The sequence below is a fragment of the Cetorhinus maximus genome, chromosome 12 (genome assembly GCF_964194155.1).
Source record: "Cetorhinus maximus chromosome 12, sCetMax3.hap1.1, whole genome shotgun sequence".
In the NCBI taxonomy this organism is placed as follows: domain Eukaryota; kingdom Metazoa; phylum Chordata; class Chondrichthyes; order Lamniformes; family Cetorhinidae; genus Cetorhinus; species Cetorhinus maximus.
This window is the reverse complement of record NC_135890.1, coordinates 69,224,817-69,247,357: the sequence shown is the minus strand read 5'-3', so window position 1 is coordinate 69,247,357 and position 22,541 is coordinate 69,224,817. Positions and strand designations below refer to the sequence as shown.

Here is a 22,541-nt window from a genome sequence, read left to right as displayed (position 1 = left end):
ATGTTGGGTGCTTCTGAACACCTGTGTCTATTTTGACCCAAGGCTAACTCTGAACTGATCATGAGAAACCATTCAACTGCAGCTAACTGGTGGATTGTTTAGTACTGAACCTAACATCTGCCCAATTAATCATTTGTTAAGAAACAGTCAGTCATCAGCCTTTTTGACTTACAGAATCTCAAAGCTAAGATTCACCAGCCAGTGATAGAGTGAGTATCATAGTAACAAACACAATTACAATGACCACCTTTCAATAATCAAACCAGAGTTGGAAATACACAGCAGGTGAAGGAACGTCAATTATTGTGTGGAATCCATTCTCTGAGGAGTTTCTGAGATTTAACTTTTTCTGCCAGTTTCTAACAGGCACATTTTTTTTCATTTTATCTTTTCCAGTTTAACAAAACAAGACATCAGAGTCATTCACTGACAAGCTATAGGGCTAATCCCTGTTATGCTGCGATTTCTGTGCTGTAATATACCTACAGTATTCCAAGTTTTAAGTATATTTTTATCTGTCTATAACTATTGTGCATTTCCACTTAAACTATATATTCTTACCCAACTTATCCATAAGATCCTCTGTTGTAGGGAAATTGCAGGAATCTACTATTAAGGAGGTTATAGTGGGACACTTAGAAAACTCAATGCAATCAAGCAGCGTCAACATTGTTTTGTGAAAGAGAAATTACGTTTGACTAATTTATTGGAGCTTTTTGAGGAAGCAACAAGCAATGTGGTAAAGGGGAACCTGTGAATGTGCTGTACTTGGATTTCCAAAAGGCATCTGAAAAGGTGCCACATCAAAGGTTGCTGCACAAAATAAGAACTCGTGGTGTACGGGGTAACATATTAGCATAGGCAGAGGATTGGTTAGCTCACTGGAAGCAGAGAGTAGGGATAAATTAATCTTTTTTGGGTTGGCAAGATGTAACGAGTGGAGTGCCACAGGGATCAGTGCCAGGGCCTCAACTATTTATAATTTATATCAATGTCTTGGATAAAGGGATCGAATGTATGGTTGCTAAGTTTGTTGATGAGACAAAGATAGGTAGGAAAATAAGTTGTGAAGAGGAGATAAGGAGTCAGGAAAGGGATTAGAGATAGGTTAAATGAGTGGGCAGTAATTTGGCAGATGAAGTATAAGGTGGGAAAATGTGAACTTGTCCAGTTGTACAGGACTTTGACGAGACCACATCTGGAGTATTGTGTGCAGTTTTGGTCTCCTTATTTAAGAAAGGATATAAATGTGTCAGAAGCTGTTCAGAGAAGGTTCACTCACTGAAACCTGGAATGGGGTGGGGGGGGCTTAATTATGAGGAAAGGTTGTAAAGGCTGATACTGTATTCATTGGAGTTTAAAAGATTGAGAGGTGATCTAATTGAAACATAAGATCCTGAGGGACTTGACAGGGTGAATGCTGAAAGGATGTTTCCCCTTGTAGGAGAGAGTAGAACGAGGGGACACAGTTTAAAAATAAGAGACCTCCCGTTTAATTCTTTATTATAGCTCCTTTTTATCAGTACTACTTTTGCTAGCACATGCTGCTGTCTGACAGGTATCTTGTCTTAAGCAGTAACAGTTGATAGCATGCAATTTTTATTTAAATGAACCCTATTTCTTGTCAAAGATAAGATGTTTAATTATTCCTGTGAAGTATTTGAATTTTATTTAACAGAGGCAAAAATAGACCAGCACATTGACAGATTCTCTGTTTATAATTTGAATGCAGTGCTATTGGAGGTTGAATACAGTGAGCCTTACCTCATTCAGTAAATGAGGTGGTATAGCATGGACAAGGCAGTATGCAGTGTCACTGGCTTGACCCAATCCCTGGTAATAATTGGGGGAGGGGGGGGGCGATAAACACTGGTAAGAACACTTGCTGTTTAATTCTTTCCCCTGCTTGGCACCTGTTGAGATACTATGGTCCTTGATTTTTCTTGATTTGGAAACACACTATCTCATGCACAGCATTGGAAATATGAAGCCAGCTTTAATTTTACTGTGGCAGCAGGTTGGCACACAGTTTAAATGATGCTGACTCTTACTCGGAAGTGTATTTTTGTAGGGGGGTGGTCGAGGTTGGAAATGTGTGCTGTATTGACATCACTGGCAGCTGTTGGATGCAGAGCAATATTGTTTGACATGTGTAAATGTGATTGCTGCAGAATCCTTTATTGAGACCAGATCTAATTTGTGCAGCTGTTTACATCTATAAATGGTTAATATTTCAAGATCAGTGGCATGGATGATGCTTTTTAACAGAGTAAGTTTTCTAATATTTTTATCAGTGGACTCATCTAGTTGGTTTGCAGTGATTTCAGCTCATGCACTGAGATTTCCCAGTCAGTTGCATTACCATTTCTTTTCCATGGCCTGAATTTTCAGGTCGGCGGGCAGGCGCAATCGGCAGGCCCAGGAGCAGCCAGGAAACAGACCGCCTACTGCGGTCAGCCCCAGACAGATCCAATTAATGGCCAGCCAGCGTGAAACGCGCACTGAAAAGCTCAACACTGCTGGGGTGGGGGTGGAAGGAGGGCGGGCATTGACATCAACGCGGGTGTGAGCGAGCACTGACAGAAAGCTCCCTAAGGCAGAGAGCTACCTCAGGGAGCTGAAGACCCGAAACCCAGGACATAAAGTTTTTAAAACCAAGAAAAAAATGCCCAAGCATCGCAATCAGGCGCCTGAACATATAGATTATAAAGATGCTGTCCACAGATTTCTATTTTTATTTTATTTAATAACGGCAATCTCATCCCGCCCTTGGATGAGGTATGCTGAAAAACGCAAAGGCCGCCTGGCTGATTCGTCCATCCGCCAACCCTAAGGTTGGACGGGTCACGTAAAATGACAGACAATTGCGCCATTAATGGGCTTAATTGCCTTCTTAAATGTCAGTGAGCATACTTCTGACTTTTGCGCGTGCCCCATGACCGAAATATCTCGAGAGCACGGGATGATGTCGGGAAGATCATCCGACGTCATCTCGAGCGATTTCATGTCCGATCGGGTTGGGCATGCGCCCGCCTGATTAGCGTAAAATTCTGCCCCATGTGTATGTTGGTTTCCTAAAGGCATGTAGATATAAAGCTAATCAGCGAGATACTGAAAAATATTCTCATCAGAACACTTCCTTTGCGTTCTTTGTATTCTCAAAGAGGAAAGATTTGACATTTCATTTCAACGGTTACACGTGCCAAACGATCAGGATCGCAATAGGCAAGCTGCCTCTGTTTTATATAAAATCTTTTGGTCGGGATGCGAAAGAATAAATTGGTTAAATTTGAAGGCCCAAGAACTGATGTCGCTCATAATGATTTGTAACCTAAATGTTGGCAAGTGAGGTGCATGCTGGACACATGGGTCAATACTATCCTCAACATTTAGACTGGAACTTTTCAAATACCCGAGGTTGTAACGATTCTCCACGGAGCCTCTGACACAAACAGAACATTCTTTATCAGACCAAAGTCGATGAACATCCTTCACAAAGTGCTCCTTCTATTGCCTGTCAAGTACCAATAATAATCTAGGGGAGAAGGTGGCACAGTGGTAATGTCCACTAAACTTGTAATCCAGAGGCCCTGGCTAATGTATTGGGGACACGAGTTCAAATCCCCCCATGGCAGCTGGTGGAATTTAAATTCAATTAATAAAACCTAGAATTGAAAACTAGTCTCAATAATGATGATCATCAATTGTTGTTTTTTTTAAAAAAACTCATCTGGTTCACTAATGTCCTTTGGGGAAGGACCTGGTCTGGCCTACATGTGACTCCAGACCCACACAATGCATTTGAATCTTAACTGCCCTCTGAAATGGCCTAGCGAGCCACTCAGTTCAAGGGCAATTAGGGATGGGCAACAAATGCTGGCCTTGCCAGCGATGCCCAAAAAGAATAATTAATGAAAAAAATCAAGAAGTATTAAGCGGTTGCTCAGATGTTTCCAAACTTGCAGAGGGGATTGGTGATGGTGAGAGAGACATTTTCTAACTTTAAAGAGATGAATAATTTCCAATGATGTGGATACTGAATAGTAACGGGAGTGAAACATTATTTCTGTACATGAGATGATAATTAACCCCAAGCAGCAGAGTCTGACATATCAACTTTTAAAAAAAAATTACTGAGTAAAAAAGATGACCCTTTAATAAAGAGCAGGGCATAGATTTCACTTTTGGAGAGAGTGCTGAGGTTGTATTGGACCTAGATTCCCAGCACACTATCTTATCTAATACCATTTATTATGCAAGCTGCCAAATCATCTAGAATGATCTGTTGTTGAATCTTCAAATTAAACTGCTTGATCTCGAAGTAGAAGCAGGAAATTAAGTTTGGAAGAATTCCCATGAGTTGTCCTTTTTTTTCGCAAACTCAAAACAGACACTACGTATGGATTTATATTCAACGTGCCTACAATCCCAGTCCTCTGCTTTGAAAGGTCACATACTGAGTCCACATTGGAAAAGGTTATGGAGTTAATAGTAGTGTGTAACTTATCTGTTATATATTGAGTAATGCCAGTGGCTTTGTATGTCACTGGAACAGAGCTCAAATATTTGGCAGGAGCCAGAGACTGAACTACTGACTTTACCTCCCCTCCAACCCCTATAAAGAACAACAATTTGCATTTATGTAACATCTTTAATATAGTAAGATATCCCAAGATGCTTCACAGAAACATTATCAAACAAATTTTGACACTGAGCTGAAGGAAACGACATTAGGACAGATGATGGAAAGTTTGGTCAAAGAGGTAGGTTTCACAGTGGTCTTAAAGGAGGAGGGTGAGGCAAAGAATCTTCAGGTAGGAATTCCAAGGGTTTGGGCTGAAAAGCTGAAGGCATGGTCCTCAGTGTTGGAGCTGTGAAGATTGGATATGCAAGAGGCTAGAATTGGAAAAGCACAGAGATCTCACAGAGGGGTTTTACAGCCGGAAGAGGAGTGATAGGGAGAGTAGAGGCAATGGATGGATTTGAAAATGAGAATGAGAGTTTTATAATTGAGGCGTTGTAGGGCTGGGAGCCAATGTAGTTCAGCAAGCACAAGGTTATGGGTGAACAGAACTTGATGTGAGTGAGAATATGAGCAGCAGAGTTTTGTATGAGCTTAAGTTTATGGAGTGTGCAAGTCGGGAGGCTGGCCAGGAAAGCATTGGAAGTGTCATGTCTGGTGATAATAGCATAGAAGAAGATTTCAGCAGCAGTTCAGCTAAGGTGATATTATGAAGGTGGAAATAGGTGCTTTGATGATGGAGAAGATATGGTGTCAGAAGCTCAGCTCAGGGTCAAATAGAACGGCAAGGTTATAAACACTCACCGACTGTAGGAGGATCTCATCAGAGCTACAAGAGTGTGCATAGTGGGAACTTTTTTTTATTCTTTCATGTGATGCGGGTGTCGGTGGCTAGGCCAGAATTTATTGTCCATCCCAATTGCCCTTGAGAAGGTGGTGGTGAGCCACTTTCTTGAACTGTTACAGTCACTGTGGTGTAGGTGCACCCACAGTGCTGTTAGGAAGAGAGTATCAGGATTTTGACCCAGCGACAGTGAAGGAAGGGCAGCCGTATTGTTCCAAATCAGGATGGTGTGTGGCTTGGAAAAGAACTTGCAGGTGGTGATGTTCCCATGCATCTGCTGCCTTTGTCCTTCTAGGTGGTAGAGGTCATGGGTTTGGAAGATGCTGTCAAAGGAGCCTTGGTGAGTTGCTGCAGTGCTACTTGTAAATGGTACACACTGCTGCCACTGTGCATCGGTGGTGGAGGGAGTGCATGCTGAAGGTGGTGAATTGGGTGCCAATCAAGCGGGCTGCTTTGTCCTGGATGGTGTCGAGCTTCTGGAGTGTTGTTGGAGCTACACTGATCCAGGCAAGTGGAAAGCATTCCATCACACTCCTGACTTGTGCCTTGTAGATGGTAGATAGGCTTTGGGGAATCAGGAGGTGAGTTCTCTCTGCCCAGCCTCTGGCCTGCTCTTGTAGCCACAGTATTTATATAGCTGGCCTAGTTCAGCTTCTGGTCAATCGTAGCTCCCCCAGGATGTTGCTAGTGGAGGATTCAGTGATGGTAATGTCATTGAATGTCAAGGGGTGATGATTAGATTCTCTCTTGTTGGAGATGGTCATCGCCCGGCACTTGTGTGGCGCAACAGTCTTATACATTATAATTGTGTTCACTGTCTTATATAGTATTTGCTGTGTATTATTTTATTACTTTATAATTCACTGTCCATTTGTGCACTGATTGCTGATGTATATGATGCACTGTTCCATACTACTTGCCATTCATCGTATGAGGGAGCATTTGCTTTATTATCCATTGTGCATTGCATATTATTGGTGACTGTTCATCACATAGTATGATTCTAGTTTGATTGTTAAGCTGGCCAATAGTTGCAGTTGTAATGGCACAGCAGCTGAGCTGCTCAAATCCCAGAGGGAAACTTGAAACAGTTGCCACAACTGTTTGCAATTTGTACTTTATTTCGAGATGCTTTTCTTGAATTCAGTAGTAATGAGTCTGCCACAACTCAGAGGTTTTTTTACAAAACTAAATTAAACATTTGTTAATAGAAGAAAAAGATTTTTAAGCACATACATAGTCCTACAAATTACTACTATAATAACTCCTAAATATCCTAATTAATCTAACTCCCAGTTATACCTCCGTTAAGGCAACAGTAAAACAACATAGATTCCAACAGACCCAGGCAAAACACACAATACCCTGGACAGTGAGGTTCAAAGTGAATTCTCTTAACTTTGGTTCCTGTAGACAGCAGCTTGATACATAGAGGCTGAAGGCTTTCACACTTGTTAGACCTTAGAATCCTTATTCTTACACATAACCTCATCTCCTTTATACATGTTTCTCCCTTTTTAATGTAACTCCCAATGTTCCAATATGTGCTTGCAACTTTACTTTTTCCATAATATAAATCTTCCGTGGTACTCATATTTTCAGTAATCTTTGGGAAAAATAAACACATTGTTTGGCTTAGCTTTCTATGGCTAGGTGTAACATCTCATTATCTCTTTGAAGTTCAAACTACTCTGGTCTATCTAAAAATGCAAATGCTCCTCATAGTTCACATTCTAAAACTTCAGCCATGTTTACTTATTTAGCATTTCAAACCTAGCTTCCCTCTGATAACTCAAAAGGTCCAGACTAGCTGCCTCCAATTCAATTAAATTCCCCACACACACATCCACACAGAGAAACTAATCCAAACCCCAGTATTAACCTACCTTTGCAATAAATCACAATATTATGAAAATTATTATATTTTCATGACACAATGATAATGCGATTTACCTCTTGAGGGGATACACCTGCCTCCTTTCCACTCCCATCATTCCCTTCAATTTTGCTGTGAGGCAACAAGTGAAACTTGAGTGCAGGTTCTGATGTAAGGCCTAGTGACACTTGCTGTATTCTCACACTAAGTGCTATTTCATCCCTGGTGTAATGCTTTTGACTATTTGAATGCCCTGTTCACTTCAAATGCTGGGCAGCCTGAGAGATGTAATCTCCTGAAATTGCTAAATGGAATAAACTGAAGTCCAGCTTTGCTCCTTACAACTATGGCGCTATGCACTTCCTGAATAAACAATCTAATGAGCCCAGTGGACTCATTTACTGCTGGTACCTTGCAGCATCAGAGAGCTGGGCTTCAAGTATATCTCCTGTCAAATAATTTTCCATACTGGTGCCAACCCAGCTGCAAACGCACCTTGTGCATGACTTTGCTCAGATTTACGAATAGATGTTTTGCCTACATTCACGTCACAGACAGTGTAAGCTTCCATCAGGTGAGAGTGTGCCTTCAGTGCTATTCAGAGCTCTAGCCTGTGACTATTGTCGTTGCTTGCTGTGGTGACATGCTAAGCAGGCTTGTGTCTGGTGGAAGGGTTGGAAGTAGAAATATGGTCAGATGGTGCGTAGGAGCATACACTGTTAAATACAGCTCTGCCAGTATTCATCTGTCCAGGGCAGGTGAACCTTTAGAAGCACATTCTGGAGTAGAACTGGCTCACTCTCATTTCATTAAAGGGAGCATTATATGAGAGTTAGAAGACAAGCCTTTGGCATGTCTTTTGTTAGTAGATAATCCAAGTCTCTGATCCAACAATTATGTAGGGTTACTTTTTTTTTTACTGTTGTCCTGGATGAGAGTGGCATAGTACTTGCCAGAATGCTCTATATTGTAGTCGCTGTTTTGAAAGGCGGAGGTCAAACAAGTGGGGAGGGTGTTCTTCACCTGAAACTATCTGCTAATATTGGATGACTCAGTAAAGCATGTAAAATTTCATAAGATCACAAAAACAAAACCTTTAGGTTTGACAACTATTGTATGATCTGATACATGAAAATCTTTTTTTAAAACACTCATTTATACCACTGAGTAATAAAGAAACCACATGAAAGGAAAAACCCTCTCAATCTGTTGCTTAGTACAAAGGCCAAGTTTCCTCCACTCATTCTTGTATATTTTTTGGCAATTTTCAAATCCTTAGTGCACTTCTCTCTAGGGGTGCTGACTGTTGCTGGGCTACAGCTCTATTTGTTCTTCTGTACCTCATCGAAGCTAACCTTTGTCAGTGAATGTCTGCAGGTTAGTTTACTGTTTAGGACATTGTGGCCAAGCCTTTCTTGTCTTGCCTGACAGTCTTTCCTATGTAGTTTCTAGTAGAATCCACAAGATATTGATCAAATGTACAAACCCTGTCTGATTTCCCTCCCTCTTCTCCATAGCCTTTAGCCGCTGAGGTTGATTGTAACACACGGCTGTTGCTTTGGCTGACGGTCATCTTGGCCCAGACCAGGCATTAATCTGGTCTGCTCTAGAGAGTCATGTCGTCATTTATGACACAGAAGGAAGCCATTTGGCCCATCGAGTCTATGCCAGATCTCTATGGAACGATCCAGTAAATCCCATTCCCTCGCTCGATTCCCGTAACCCTACAAGTTTATTTCCCTCAAGTGCCTTTCTTTCCAATTTCCTTTTGAGCTCATTGATTGTCTCCACTTCTGTTATCCTTGTGGACAGTGAGTGCCTCTTGGTTATCCTTCATCTGTTGTCCAAAACCATAAATTTGTGTCCCCTAGTCCTTGTATCATCAGCTAATGGGAGAGTTTTTCCTTGACTACCTTATCCAATCCTGTCATAATCTTGTGCACCTCTATCAACCCTCCCCTCAAACTCCTTGGCACCAAGGAGAACAACCCCAGTTTCTCCAACTTAACCTTGTAACTAGCATCCCCCATCCCTGGAACCATTCTGGTAAATCTCCTCTGTACCCCCCACAAGGAACCTCACATCCTACCTAAACTGTGATGGCCAGAACTGGGCATAATACTCTAGTTGTGGCCCAACCAGATCTTTATAACGGTTCAGCATAACTCCCCTGCTGTAGTACCCATTACTTCTATTATTTTTCTTGATTCATTCATGGGATGTGGGCATCGCTGGCTATGCCGGCATTTATTGCCCACCCCTAATTGCCCTTGAAAAGGTGGTGGTGAGCTGCCTTCTTGAACCGCTGCAGCCCATTTGGTGTAGGTACACTCACAGTGATGTTAGGAAGGGAGTTCCAGGATTTTGACACAGCGACAGTGGAGGAAGGGTGATATATTTCCAAGTCAGGATAGTTAGTGGATTTGAGAGGAACTTCCAGGTGGTGGTGTTCCCATGTGTCCGCTGCCCTTGCCCTTCTAGATGGTAGAGGCCGTGGATTTGGAAGGTGCTCTCCAAGGAGCCTTAGTGAGTTCCTGCAGTGCATCTTGTAAATGGTATGCACTGCTGCTACTGTGTGCCTTTGGTGGAGGGAGTGAATGTTTGTGGATGGGGTGCCAATAAAGCGGGCTGCTTTGTCCTGGATGGTGTCAAGCCTCTTGAGTGTTGTTGGAGCTGCACTCATCCAGGCAAGTAGATGGTGGACAGGCTTTGGGGAGTTGGGAGTTGAGTTACTTGTCACAGGATTCCTAGCCTCTGACCTGTTCTTATAGCCACAGTATTTATATGGCTAGACCAGTTCAGTTTCTGGTCAATGGTAGCCCCCAGGATGTTGATAGTGAGGGATTAAGCGATGGTAATGCCTTTGAATGTCAAAGGGTGATAGTTAGTTTCTCTCTTATTGGAGGTGGTCATTGCCTGGCACTTGTGTGGTGTGAATGTTACTTGCCACTTGTCAGCCCAAGCCTGGATATTGTCCAGGTCTCACTGCATTTGGACATGGTCTGCTACAGTATCTGAGGAGTCGCCAATGGTGCTGAACATTGTGCAGTCATCAGCGAACATCCCCACTTCTGACCTTATGATTGGAAGGAAGGTTGTTGATGAAGCAACTGAAGATGGTTGGGCCGAGGACACCACCTGGAGGAATTCCTGCAGTGATGTCCTGGAACTGAGATTATTGACTTCCAATAACCACAACCATCTTCCTTTGTCCTAAGTATGACTCCGACCAGCAGAGAGTTTTCCCCCTGATTCCCATTGACTCCAGTTTTGCTAGGACTCCTTGATGCCACACTTGATCAAATACTGTCTTGAAGTCAAGGGCAGTCACTCTCACCTCACCTCTGGAGTTCAGCTCTTTTGCCCATGTTTGAACCAAGGCTGTAATAAGGTCAGGAGCAGAGTGGCCCTGGTGGAACCCAAACTGAACGTTAGTGAGCAGGTTACTGCTAAGCATGTGCTGCTTGGTAGCACTGTTGATGACCCCTTCCATTACTATACTGATGATCGAGGGAAGACTGATGGGACGGTAATTGGTCGAGTTGGATTTTTCCTGCTTTTTGTGTACAGGATACAACTGGACAATGTTTCACATTGCCGGGTAGATGCCAGTGTTGTAGCTGCACTGGAACAGCTTGGCTCAGGGCGTGACATGCTCTGGAGCACAAGTCTTCAGTGCTATTGTCAGGGCCCATTACCTTCACACTATCCAGTGCCTTCAGCTGTTTTATGATATCACATGGAGTGAATCGAATTGGCTGAAGATTGGCATCTGTGATGGTGGGGACCTCCAAGGGAAGCCGAGATGTATCATCCATTCAGCACTTCTGGCTGAAAATTGTTGCAAATGCTTCAGCCTTATCTTTTGCACTGATGTGCTGGGCTCCCCCATCACTGAGGATTGAGATATTTGTGGAGCTGCCTCCTCCAATGGGTTGTTTAATTGTCCACGACCTTTCACAAATGGATGTGGCAGGACTGCAGAGCTTAGATCTGATCTGTTGATTGTGGAATCGCTTAGCTCTGTCTATCACTTGCTGCTTATGCTTCTTTGGCATGCAAGTGGGCCTTTTTAGGTATGCCTGGTGCTGTTCCTGGCATGCCCTCCTGTACTCTTCTTTGAACCAGGTTGATCCTCCTGGCTTGGTGGTAATGGTAGAGTGGGGATATACTGGACCATGATATTACAGATTGTGATTGAGTACAATTCTGCTTTTGCTGATGGCCCACAGAGCCTCATGGATGCCCAGCCTTGAGTTGCTAGATCTGTTCGAGATCTCTTCCATTTAGCACGGTGGTAGTGCCACACAACACAATGGAGGGTATCCTCAACATGAAGATGGAACTTCGTCTCCACAATGACTGTACGGTGGTCACCCCTTCCGATACCGTCATGGACAGATGCATCTGCAGCTGGCAGGTTGGTGAGGATGAGGTCAAGCATGTTCCTCCCTCTTGCTGGCTCCCTCACCACCTGCCACAGACCCGGTCTAGCTGCTATTCATTTAGGACTCGGCCAGCTCGATCAGTAGTGGTGCTACTGAGCCACTCTTGGTGATGGACATTGAAGTCCCCCACCCAGAGTACATTCTGCGCCCTTGTCACCCTCAGTGCTTCCTCCAAGTGGCGTTCAACATGAAGGAGCACTGATTCATCAGTTGAGGGGGAACGGTACGTGGTAATCAGCAGGAGGTTTCCTTGCCCATGTTTGACCTGATGGCATGAGACTTCATGGGGCCAGGAGTCAATGTTGAGGTACCCCAAGGCAACTCCCTCCCGACTGTATACCACTGTGCCATCACCTCTGCTGGGTCTGTCCTGGCAGTGGGACAGCACATACCCAGGGATGGTAATGGTCGTGTCTGGGGCATTGTCTGTAAGGTATGATTCTGTGAGTATGACTATGTCAGACTAGTCTGTGAGACAACTCTCCCAATTTTGGCGCAAGCTTCCATATGTTAGTAAGCACGACTTTGCAGGGCCAACACAGCTGAGTTTGCCATTGTCATTTCCGGTGATTAGGCCAATGCTGGGTGGTCCATCCGGTTTCATTCCTTTTAGCATTTTTAGAGTTTGATGCAATTGAGTGGCTTGCTCAGCCATTTCAGAGGGCACTTAAGAGTCAGCCACATTTCTGCAGATCTGGAGTCACATGTAGGCCAGATTTCCTTCCCTGAACGACGTTAGTGAACCAGATGTGTTTTTACCACACTCGGCAATGGCTTCATGGTCATCATTGGACTTTTATATGCAGATTTTTATTGAATTCAAATTCCACCATCTGCCATGGTGGGATTCAAGCCCCGATCCAGTGACAATATCACTAAACCACCACCTGCCCCTAAATAATTATGAAGCCCAAGATACCATATGCTGTGTTAACTACTCTTTCAATATGCCCTGCTACCTTCAAAGATGCACCTGCAGTTCCCTCTGCCCCTGCCTGCTCTTGAGAACTGTGCCATTAACTCTGTATTGCCCCTCCCTATCCCGTCTGCCAAAATGAATCACCTCAAACTTCTTTGTATTAAATTCCATCTGCCACTTGTCTTATTTTTGTTTTTTTTATGTTTATGTTTCACTTACTCTCTTCTTTCCATGTCCTAATATGCTGGCACAGTAAAATACTGCTATTTATAAAGCACTTGCCCATTATTTTCCTTGTGCATATTCCAAAAGGTACAGTGCCAACCTGACCCTCACTTTAGCTACCTTGGCAGATGGCACTCTTGCCTCCAACACCAGAGGTGGTGGTGGTGCATCATCTGCAATTTATCCAGTGGCACAATAATCATATTTTGCTTACTGTAAAAAGCTTTGTGCCATCATAACACCTTGGAGCCATAGTCTCTTTCAATGTTTTTAAGATTTTCAACAATTGCTGTTGCCTCTAAAATTTCCTCTTCAGCATGACTGCCCTGGAAATTACAGATCATTCAGCTGGACATCTATTCAAGATAACCTATTAAGTGCTGCCTTGAGAAATTATATTGTGGAACACTTAGAGAAGCATGACATTATCAGGGCACATCAGGGAGTTTCCTAAAATTGACTCATTTTGAAGTCATGCATTCTATCATAGTATTTCGATATTATGTGATAACATGACAAATTTGTGAAACTTACAGAAGTTTTGGAAGCAAAGGAGCAGATTTGGTTGGGATAGAGGTGTTTTACTGCAGTACAGCCTACGGAGCTGGGAGATGTAAAACTGAGGTGTGACATTGTCATCACTGGCAGGAGGCTGTCATTATGGTTTGACTAGTTTAGATGGGCAGTTTCCATTCTAAATATGGGAGAGGAATTTATAATGGAGATAAGTTGATAAGGCTTCTTTGACAGCGAGTGCGTGTAGATGTATAAGATTTTTAATAGGCGGAGGGCCATTCATATCCTCTGGATGTCCCAAACCCAATACAAATTATTAATTACTTTGGAAGTAGTCATTATTTTGTCAACAGACGCAGCAGCTAATTTGTACACATAAAGGACCCAGAAACAGCAATGAGATAAATGGCCAGGTAATCTGTTTTTGGTGCTGCTGAGTGATTTGGCCAGGGCACTGGGAAAACTCCCTGTTCTCTTTCATCCACCTAAACAGGCAGATGCTTAATATCTCATTTGAAAATACTACTCTCACTCAATACTGTACTGAAGTTGACAGCTTAACTCATGTTCAAGTCCAGAAGTGGAACTTGAACCTAAGATCTTCTGTTACAAAAGTGAGAGTGCTACGCACTCAACCAAAGCGATATTTAGAAATCCAATTTATTAAATCGAATTGAATCTATTTATAATACCTGCTTTAATAAATTTTCTACTACCATTCCCCACAATCTTTTGAATGATAAAGTTGTCCTGTCTTATTCCTAATTTCTTAATGTTTCGCTTGCAGCCCCTAGGATTTTAAGCCTTTATATCAGTGAACAAATTTCCAGGATCAGTTTGATCATGTCAAAGCTTTCTCTCTCTCTAAAGAAAGGAAAACTTCCTTAGCCTTCCCTTCTAAGTCATTGATACCCAGAATCATTTCTGCTTCTCTGTACATCCCCTTTAAGAATAAGGAATAATCAAGTGGTTGGGTGAAAAAACTGCACTCTATTCCACATGGTGTCTGATCAGTATTGATGCAACAGTGTCACAAGCTCTTTAGATTTCATAAAAGCATAGAAACAAATTGTTCGGCTTTCCCCATGGCCCAACAATTTTTCCCCCTTTTCAAGTGTTTCTTCAATTCACTTTAGAAAGTTACTATTGCATCTGCTTCCACCGTACATTTAGACAGTGCATTCCAGATCATAACTACCCACAGTGTAAAGAATATCTCGCCTTCCCCATAGGATTTATTTTCTCATCTGCTCACTGTACAACTGTTCCATTTAATAATTTGATACCTTACTCTAATAATTACTTGACCTTGTTCACATTGAATTGCATCTTCCACCTGTTGACCCACTTTCCTAAGAAATCAAAATCCTACAGGATTTGTTTGCATTGCTTCAATTTGCTCTGGCTCCGATTTGTTATCGAGTGTTGACTGAACTTTGCTTACAGTGCATTCAGCCAAATTATTAACATGTGTATATAAAAATTGCAAGCATACCAGGATCATGCCATTAGATATGTCATTTGTGATTTCTCTTCAGCTCTTCAACCTTCTACTTCCTGTTTTAAGCTGATCTTTGCTCCAACAACATATTTTACCTCAGTTTCTGAAACTCACTGTACTTTACAAATAAGAATGACTATAAATTAAATGTTCAACTAATTCTTTGGATAAACATTATCATGTTCACCTATATATACCATAGCTTTTTTATCAGTGAGAATATTTCTGCTCAGCTCACTGGCGCAGAGCGAAATCCTGACGTTGTTTCTGTGACAGCTGGCTAACGGCATGCCCGCTGTTCCTTGTTTAAACCACACAGCCTGGCCGTGGAGCCCAAGCTTTCTTGCCAAGGGGCTTTGTTACATTCAGACAAAACAGCATGTGTTGTTGAACACTTGAGTGGAAGTCACACGTGCATGATGCACCCCATTTAAAAAAAATGTTTCCTACGGTTTGTTTATATCAGGAATACAATGGCGTCCTTTTTTGTCCCACATTTAAAACTGTGTTTTTCATGGATTGGAGGAACTCAGGATCCATGTGGTCAAAGTGTTGGTATGGGCTCTCGCAGCTAATGCTAGTGGTGAATAGGGTAAATTAGCATTGGGAAACAGGATCATAGCTGTGTGTAGAGGGAAGGGAAGTAAATTGGTGCACTGTCAGCTGCAATTTCCATTGTTACTAACAAGCCCTCAGTCAGGACTCAGCTGCAGGAGCTGTGCTTGTGATTGAAGAACTCCTCCCGTGTCACAACTTATATTTTTATGGCAGACTTTTCAATGTTAACGTTTTGACGCCAAAACAGTGGCTATCAACCAGAAAGGGGAAAACAGACATGGCTGAGGTGCATGAGCAAAAGCACAATCAAAGGAAAAGATTTTGAGAAGTTTTTTGAAGTTATAGGGGAGGTGGTAAAATGGAGGAGCTTGACAAAGTCTTAATTATGTTTAATTGTATACAAGTGGTGGGCATTAACCTGGGATTTACTTGAATCCCTTAAATAGACACAGACTGAAACTACGGTTCTTAGATTGGAAAGTCTATGTTTGCAATTTGTCACTGCATAAATAAATGTAAAAGCATGTAAAGATTTCTTCTAGTTCTATCCTTCACCAACTGGCTTTCTGGAATAGAACAGAGTTCCAAAGGGAAGAGCGTTATGGTAAAACTAACAATCATAACTAGTAGAGTGGAAGGAGCAAAGGATATGGAGATGCCTGTGTTAGAAGATGATAGAGTACATACTGAAATGTAGAACGGGTGGAATTCACTAAAGCAATATGGGGCAAGGCCATGGATGGATTTTCAGGTGACATTGGTAATTTTCAAATCATTTTGCTGGAGCACAGGAGCCAGTGGGATGTATGGGAGTGCGTAACTTTGTGCAAGAAATTGGTTTTTGAGGTGATGTGTTTTTAGTTGATTTCATGGAGGGAGGGAGGAAAGACTGTAACTAAGCATTGTTGTTGAGGCGGAAGAATATGATCTTAGCACGGCCATGCTTTTGAGAGAGGAAATTCAGCTCTGTTGAATAGCAGAAGGCAGATAAATTGATGAAGTCAGTGATGCTTGAGATGACCGAGGAGAAAAGCTTTGGTTTTGCTGATATTAAGATGGAAGAAACCTTGTCATATCTGGCTTTTGCCTATACTACATTAAAGGCACTATCTAAATACAAGTTGTTGTTGACAGCAGGAATTCAGAGACTGCAGTGTCATCCTGTGGGTCAAAGCCGGAACTCAAACTTTGTATTATCAGCATACATGTAAGCTGACCCCATGCTTCCTAATGATGTCACTAGGTAGATAATGAAGAATGACCAAATTTGGATTCTTGAAGATACTGGAGCAGAAAAATATGGATCCTTGGGATTACTGGAAAAATATGAATCCCAAGGGACACAGGAGTGGACCAACTATGGGTTCCAAGGTACATTGGAGTCAACAACATGGTCAGAGAAAGAGAGATTGTGGTGGGAAGATGTAAACTGAACCAAGTGAAAGACAGGGTTGCTGCAGGAGAGCGACAGACAAAGGAAGCTTTTGTAGTAATGTGCCAGTACTGTATGCAGACTGTAGAATATGTCTCATTGTATAATAATGCAACAGAACAATAATGCGACAGAACAATATGGTGCATGTTCTGCTTTTATCACCTCATGAAAAGGGAGAGAAAGGGAGAAATCATCAACTACAAGCCTGTCAGTCTAACGAAGAATGTGTAGTTGTGTGCCAGAACTGTATGGAGACATTATATTATGTGTAATTGAGACATTGCTTGTTCTTTCCAACTTAGTAATTAGGAAGAATTGGGCAGCAGCAGTCAGCATCATCTGGGTGATGAGCTCTCACCTATTTCCCTCTCACAGCCAGCAATTTACAGCATGATTACAGCATCATGGCTAGATTTTAACAGAGGCTCATATCTTGGACAAGTTGGCTCAATATTAATTTATTTTCAAGGTTATTGGATTTCTTTAGGGCACTTTTAATTAGTTATCTGGATTCTGTATTGCTGTCATACCTTGTTATATGTTCAAGATTGGTTTGTGCTCATTTCCTTCCCAAAGGTGACTGCAGAAAATATCACAAGTTTAGGGAATGATTGCCTGCTGAGAAAAGTATGGGCATTTCTCAACAAATGAGAGCTGCTGTGACTCTCAATAAAAAAGACTTACATTTAGATAGCACTTTTCACATACTCAGGACACCCTACAGTGCTTTACAACCAATTAAGTACTTTTGAAGTGTAGAAAACACCGCCAGAAATTTGTGCACAGCAAATTTCCACCAACAGCAATGTGATAATGACCAGATTTTTTTCAGTAAGATAAAAGCAAAAAACTGCGGATGCTGGAAATCCAAAACAAAAATAAAAATACCTGGAAAAACTCAGCAGGTCCGGCATTATTGGCCTGAATACTAGGGAGAGCTCCCCTGCACCTCTTCGAAATGGTGCCATGGACCCTCAGTTCAACATCCTATCTGAAAGATGGCATCTCCGACATTGCAGAACTCCCTCAGTCCTGCAGTGAGCATCAGCCTAGATTTTCGTGCTCAAGTACCTGGAGTGAAATTTGAATCCACGACCATCTGAGTCAGAGATGAGTGCAGTGAGAGTGCAATTCTGTGAACCACGACTGATGTTAGCACTTAAGATATTCTTCTTGGACATTCTTAACACTTGGACAGTATCCTCAGTGGAGCATTGTATGGCCTGTATGCTTCACTGCAAATCCAGTTCAAATCTAATCGAATTACTATTATGTAACTTGCATTGAAGGTTTTGTGAGGTGAAATTGGTCTCCATAGCGCTCATTTCTTCAGTGCTCTGATTGCCTTTTGAGTTCTAAAATGGTGTCTGCTGTTCGGATGTATGCTTCTGATGCTATTTTGGTAAAGGGGTTAGTGCATTTAATGTTCACTGGAAGTATGTAAGACAAGCAAATCTTGACATCAGTGTGTAACTCTGATTTGGTGCCAGTGCTACCATTTTAGACTCCATGCTTCAGCTGACACCCTCTTGTAACGTGTATTCAGCTGTGCGAGGTTAAGGGGGGACCTCCTACCAGCGCTGTTTAAAAGGAGCATCCACTACTTAACCCAGCAGTGCTGAATGTTTGAGATGCCTGTTCTTCGCTAAGGAGGCTGTCACTGAGCTGCCAACTGCTGCAGCCACAACTCTATCCTCAGAGCAGGGCAAAGACGGCATTGCCAGTTTATACCTCTGGCTTCTTCCAGGTTGGTGCTGGAGATATTAACAACACCTCATAGTTTGCAGTCCACTATTGAGTAAGGGAGGCCACTGAAGCTCTCTTTTCAAAGAGCAATAACTCAATTTCATTCCATCTTGCCAGAGACAAACAGGCGAAGGGAGCACAAGAATTTGCAAAGGTTATAGGCTTCCCCATGGTAAAAAGTGCCAGTGAGTGCATGCACATTACTTTGCTGGTGCTTCACACCAACTCTGCCATTAGTGGAAACAAAAGGGATTTCACCCCCTCATTGTTCAGCTGGTGTATAACTATAGGCAGCACATCATATAGGTCGATACCTTCATAATATAGTTATGATTGTTTCATTCTGCAGTGGCCTGCCAGCTGCATTTCAACCACCATGGCAAAGGATGGGATACTGGTGACATGGGCTATCCATTGATGATGTGGATCATGACTTGGTTCACAACCCATGTGTAGTGTGCACACAATGAGAACCAGAATGCCACACAAAATGTGATAGAGCAATTATTGACATGCTGAATCAATGATTCCACTGCCTGGTGGAGCCTGCAGTACTCAGCTGAGGAGGTCTTAAGATCTGAGGTAGTATGCTGCACAGCCTGGCCATTATGAGGGAACAACCCTTGTCGCCACCTATCATATGAGAAGTTGAGGAACAGGAGTACAAAGTGGTGCAAGAAGAATGGAGGATGCAACCTAAACACCCCCTTTCAGCCTGAGCTAAACATGAAAGACTGATTCAAGTGCCAGACCAATAACGTCAACACCAATTCCCCAACAGTCCAATGCTGCGTACTGTCATTGACCGTCACAGCATCCTCTTGGCCACGATGCCAAAATAAAAGCCAATGCAAAATATATGTTCCAAACCAAATCTATGTGGTAAATCATTCCATGTCGCAAACAAATGTAAACTAACCACCCTTGTGCATTCCCTTGGTGTCTTTGAGCTGCTGTGAAGTGCCACCCTAGTGGCTGCAACATGCCTGGTGGAAGGTTGCTGAATTTTAGTGGAGGAAACTGCAGATGGCTTTGGAGCAGCTTCAGCTTGCACCATCTCAGCATGTACAGCAGCAGTCTGGGCAGGACGCCTGACAGGTAACAGCAAGGGCACTGGTGGAATGATGAACCGTGAGAGATAACAGTAGGTTTGTGCTCCATGGAGCCACTCCGCTTCCCCTCTGGCGGCCATCAGATGCTGCACCATGGTTGGGTCCACAAGTGTGTTGAAGGAGTTGACTACAACTTCCATGTTGGAAAGGATGGGCTCCAAACTCCCCTCAAAGTCCTGTGTCAAGTTGATGCTGAACTCCTCCATGCTGCTTAACATTAAACACTGGCTTTCTGACCGACTTTCCAATGTATCAATCATTCTGGTGTGTAGAGCCATCAGTCTTTTTCTGTGGTGTGGCCCATTAAAGTCCTTATCTGAGTCCTTTTCAGCAGAACTTGTGTGAGACCTCACCCTCTGGAGAGCTGGCACCTGCATTACCCCTGTCCCCTGTGGTACCTGCAGCACACATGTGCCTGGTGTCTCACCACCTGCAGATCCCATCTGTATGGTACACACGTTGTCAGTGTCTGAGCTGGAGGCTGTGAGTGTTAGGTTATAAAGATAGCATTATCTTCAATAGATTCAGCCCTACCACTGGCCACTGCATCACCAGTCGCTGATCTCATAATGGTTGGTATCGTCTCCTTGCATGGTGGTTAGAAAATGGCACCTTTCCCCATCCAGTTCCTGCTGCTTCCAGTTGTTTGTCACCTTCTCCTGCAAGAGCAGGTGAACAGTGTTAATGAGTGTTATGCAGTTTGGGTGATGTGTCATGGTGGATAGGTGCTAGTGTGAGAAATGTGGGTGAGTTTTGCTATGTGAGAGTGAGGTGAAGCATATGAGTGTCAGATATGATTCTTGAGTGATAGAGATTGTTGATAGGTGAGCAATGGGGTGAATTGTTGATAGGTGAGCGATGGGGGGGTGAATTGTTGATAGGTGAGTGATGGGGGGGGGTGAATTATTGATAGCTGGGTGATGAGGGGGTCAGGGGGGGTGGGTGGTGAATTGAGTAGTGGCTGAGGCTGGTGGTGCAGTTGGTGGGATATGGCATTCTGAAGATTCATTCACTCACCTTGACAGCTTGTGTGAGGTCATTAAACAAATTCCAAAATTGCATCTACGATTTTGGGGCTAAACTCCTGACATTTATCTTCACCACTATCCGGTCCCACTGCCTTTTTGTCGTGCCTGGAGGACCTCATGTGTACACCCCAGTCCCTCCCCTGAATATACAGCAAATGTGTCCTCTTTTCCATCTCCTCCACCAAGAACTCCAGTGCAGCATTGCAAAACCTCGGTGCACGCTCTCTCCCATGATCAGCCATTGTTCTTTGCTGCATAGCACCGTTCCCAAAAATGTCAGCACCCACAATACACCTTCCCTTTAAGAGGTGCAGTCTGGTTTTCAGCAGTGTTAACAACTAACCCTGCTAAAGTATGCAGCTAGTATACAGCGCAGTTAGTGCTGATACATAAGCAATCATTAAGATGCTATGCTGCTCGTTTTTGGGGGCTATCCAATTTAGGCCCCCCCAATAGTCTAGAGTGCCAAGGGATACAATTACTACATTTACTACAAGGAGCAATACTCTATGTTGATGTGCAACTTGTGTTTTTCTGTAACAAAAACAGAAAATGCTGGAAAAATTCAGCAGGTCTAACAGCATCTGTGGAGAGAGAAAAACACAGTTAACGAGTCCCTATGACCTTTCTTCAGAGTTTTACTGTGTTGGGATTGATTTAGTTTCTTCTGTTCTGATGAATTATTTTAAAAGCATCACATGTGGATCAGATTATGTTGCCCAAGGAGCATCCAGAGAGTGGAATGAAGCTGATTCTAATTGTTGGAAATGTAAGTTATTCTGGAAGTTCTTTCAAAAACAGGAGACTTCAAGATAAATCAAACTGAAATCTTCAGTATTATTTGAGCAAACTAACAAAATTAAACCAGGCTGATTGTTCCTGGTATTTGGGCTTCACATTAGTGGGAGTAAGAGGGGGCAGTTTATTTTTTTTTCAATCACAGTGTGATGGAATTATGGAATATATTACCAGACAAGAGCGCGGAAATGAACAAAATAAATATCTTCAAAGAGCAATTGGTGGTATTTCTGGAGAGGAATGAGATTGTGAAATATGTTGAGAAGGCAAATGTATCAAGTTGACCTATGAAAAAGGAAACAGGCTTGTTGGGTCTAGTTGTCAATTATTGTTCATTAACAATTCTTGTGTTCTAACTGTCACTAAACAAATCTACATGAGTCCATAGTAATGCCTGTACTACAGAGAACAACATACTTTATAGTGATTTAATTGTTGCAGTGGGGAAAGGAAATGGATTCGAGTCCAGTGGGATTTCACATTTTCTAATTTCTTGTTTGCTAACTTTTTAATCCTTTTCTAGGTTGATGAAGATGTAGCTTTGGAGCAAGCCATGAAATTCTGCCAGCTGCAAATGGCCACATCAACGCAGAAACAGGTAACTGGCACAAGCAATGATTATGAGCCATTGGAGGGAGGAGAACTGAGTGTTTACATAAATGGTGTGTGTGTGGCTTTTCACAGCAATAATCAGAGAGGAGTCTAGACAGTCACTGAACAGTATGATGGCATAACTTGTTTCAAGAGTCCAGTACTGTGGTCAAATCTAGTCATGTTTTATAAAGAAGTTCCAAGTCATGTGCCCAAGGTGACACTGTTCCATGTTATGTCTTGCCTGTGCTACAGCTGGAGATTTTCTATTGGATATTAAATTACAGCAGATTCTTGGTAAGCAATGCTTGGGAGTGAAGCCAAGCTAATCATTCCATTGATACATTAGATAGAAATTATAACCCCCCCTCCATTTTTGATAAGATTGCACTGAAGGCAGTGTTTTATGAATCTTGTGTAAA

General features: G+C 42.6%; 1 protein-coding gene across 3 annotated transcripts in view; it reads left to right on the top strand.

Moving 5' to 3' along the window:
- cabin1 (calcineurin binding protein 1) overlaps window positions 1–22,541 on the top strand; it is a 528,604-nt gene that overhangs the window by 440,463 nt on the left and 65,600 nt on the right. For all 3 annotated transcript variants that reach the window (XM_078553837.1, XM_078553836.1, XM_078553835.1), the window contains exon 32: window positions 22,052–22,126. In XM_078553837.1, coding sequence (XP_078409963.1) covers window positions 22,052–22,126 — 75 coding nt within the window. The remainder of the gene's footprint in view (window positions 1–22,051; window positions 22,127–22,541) is intronic.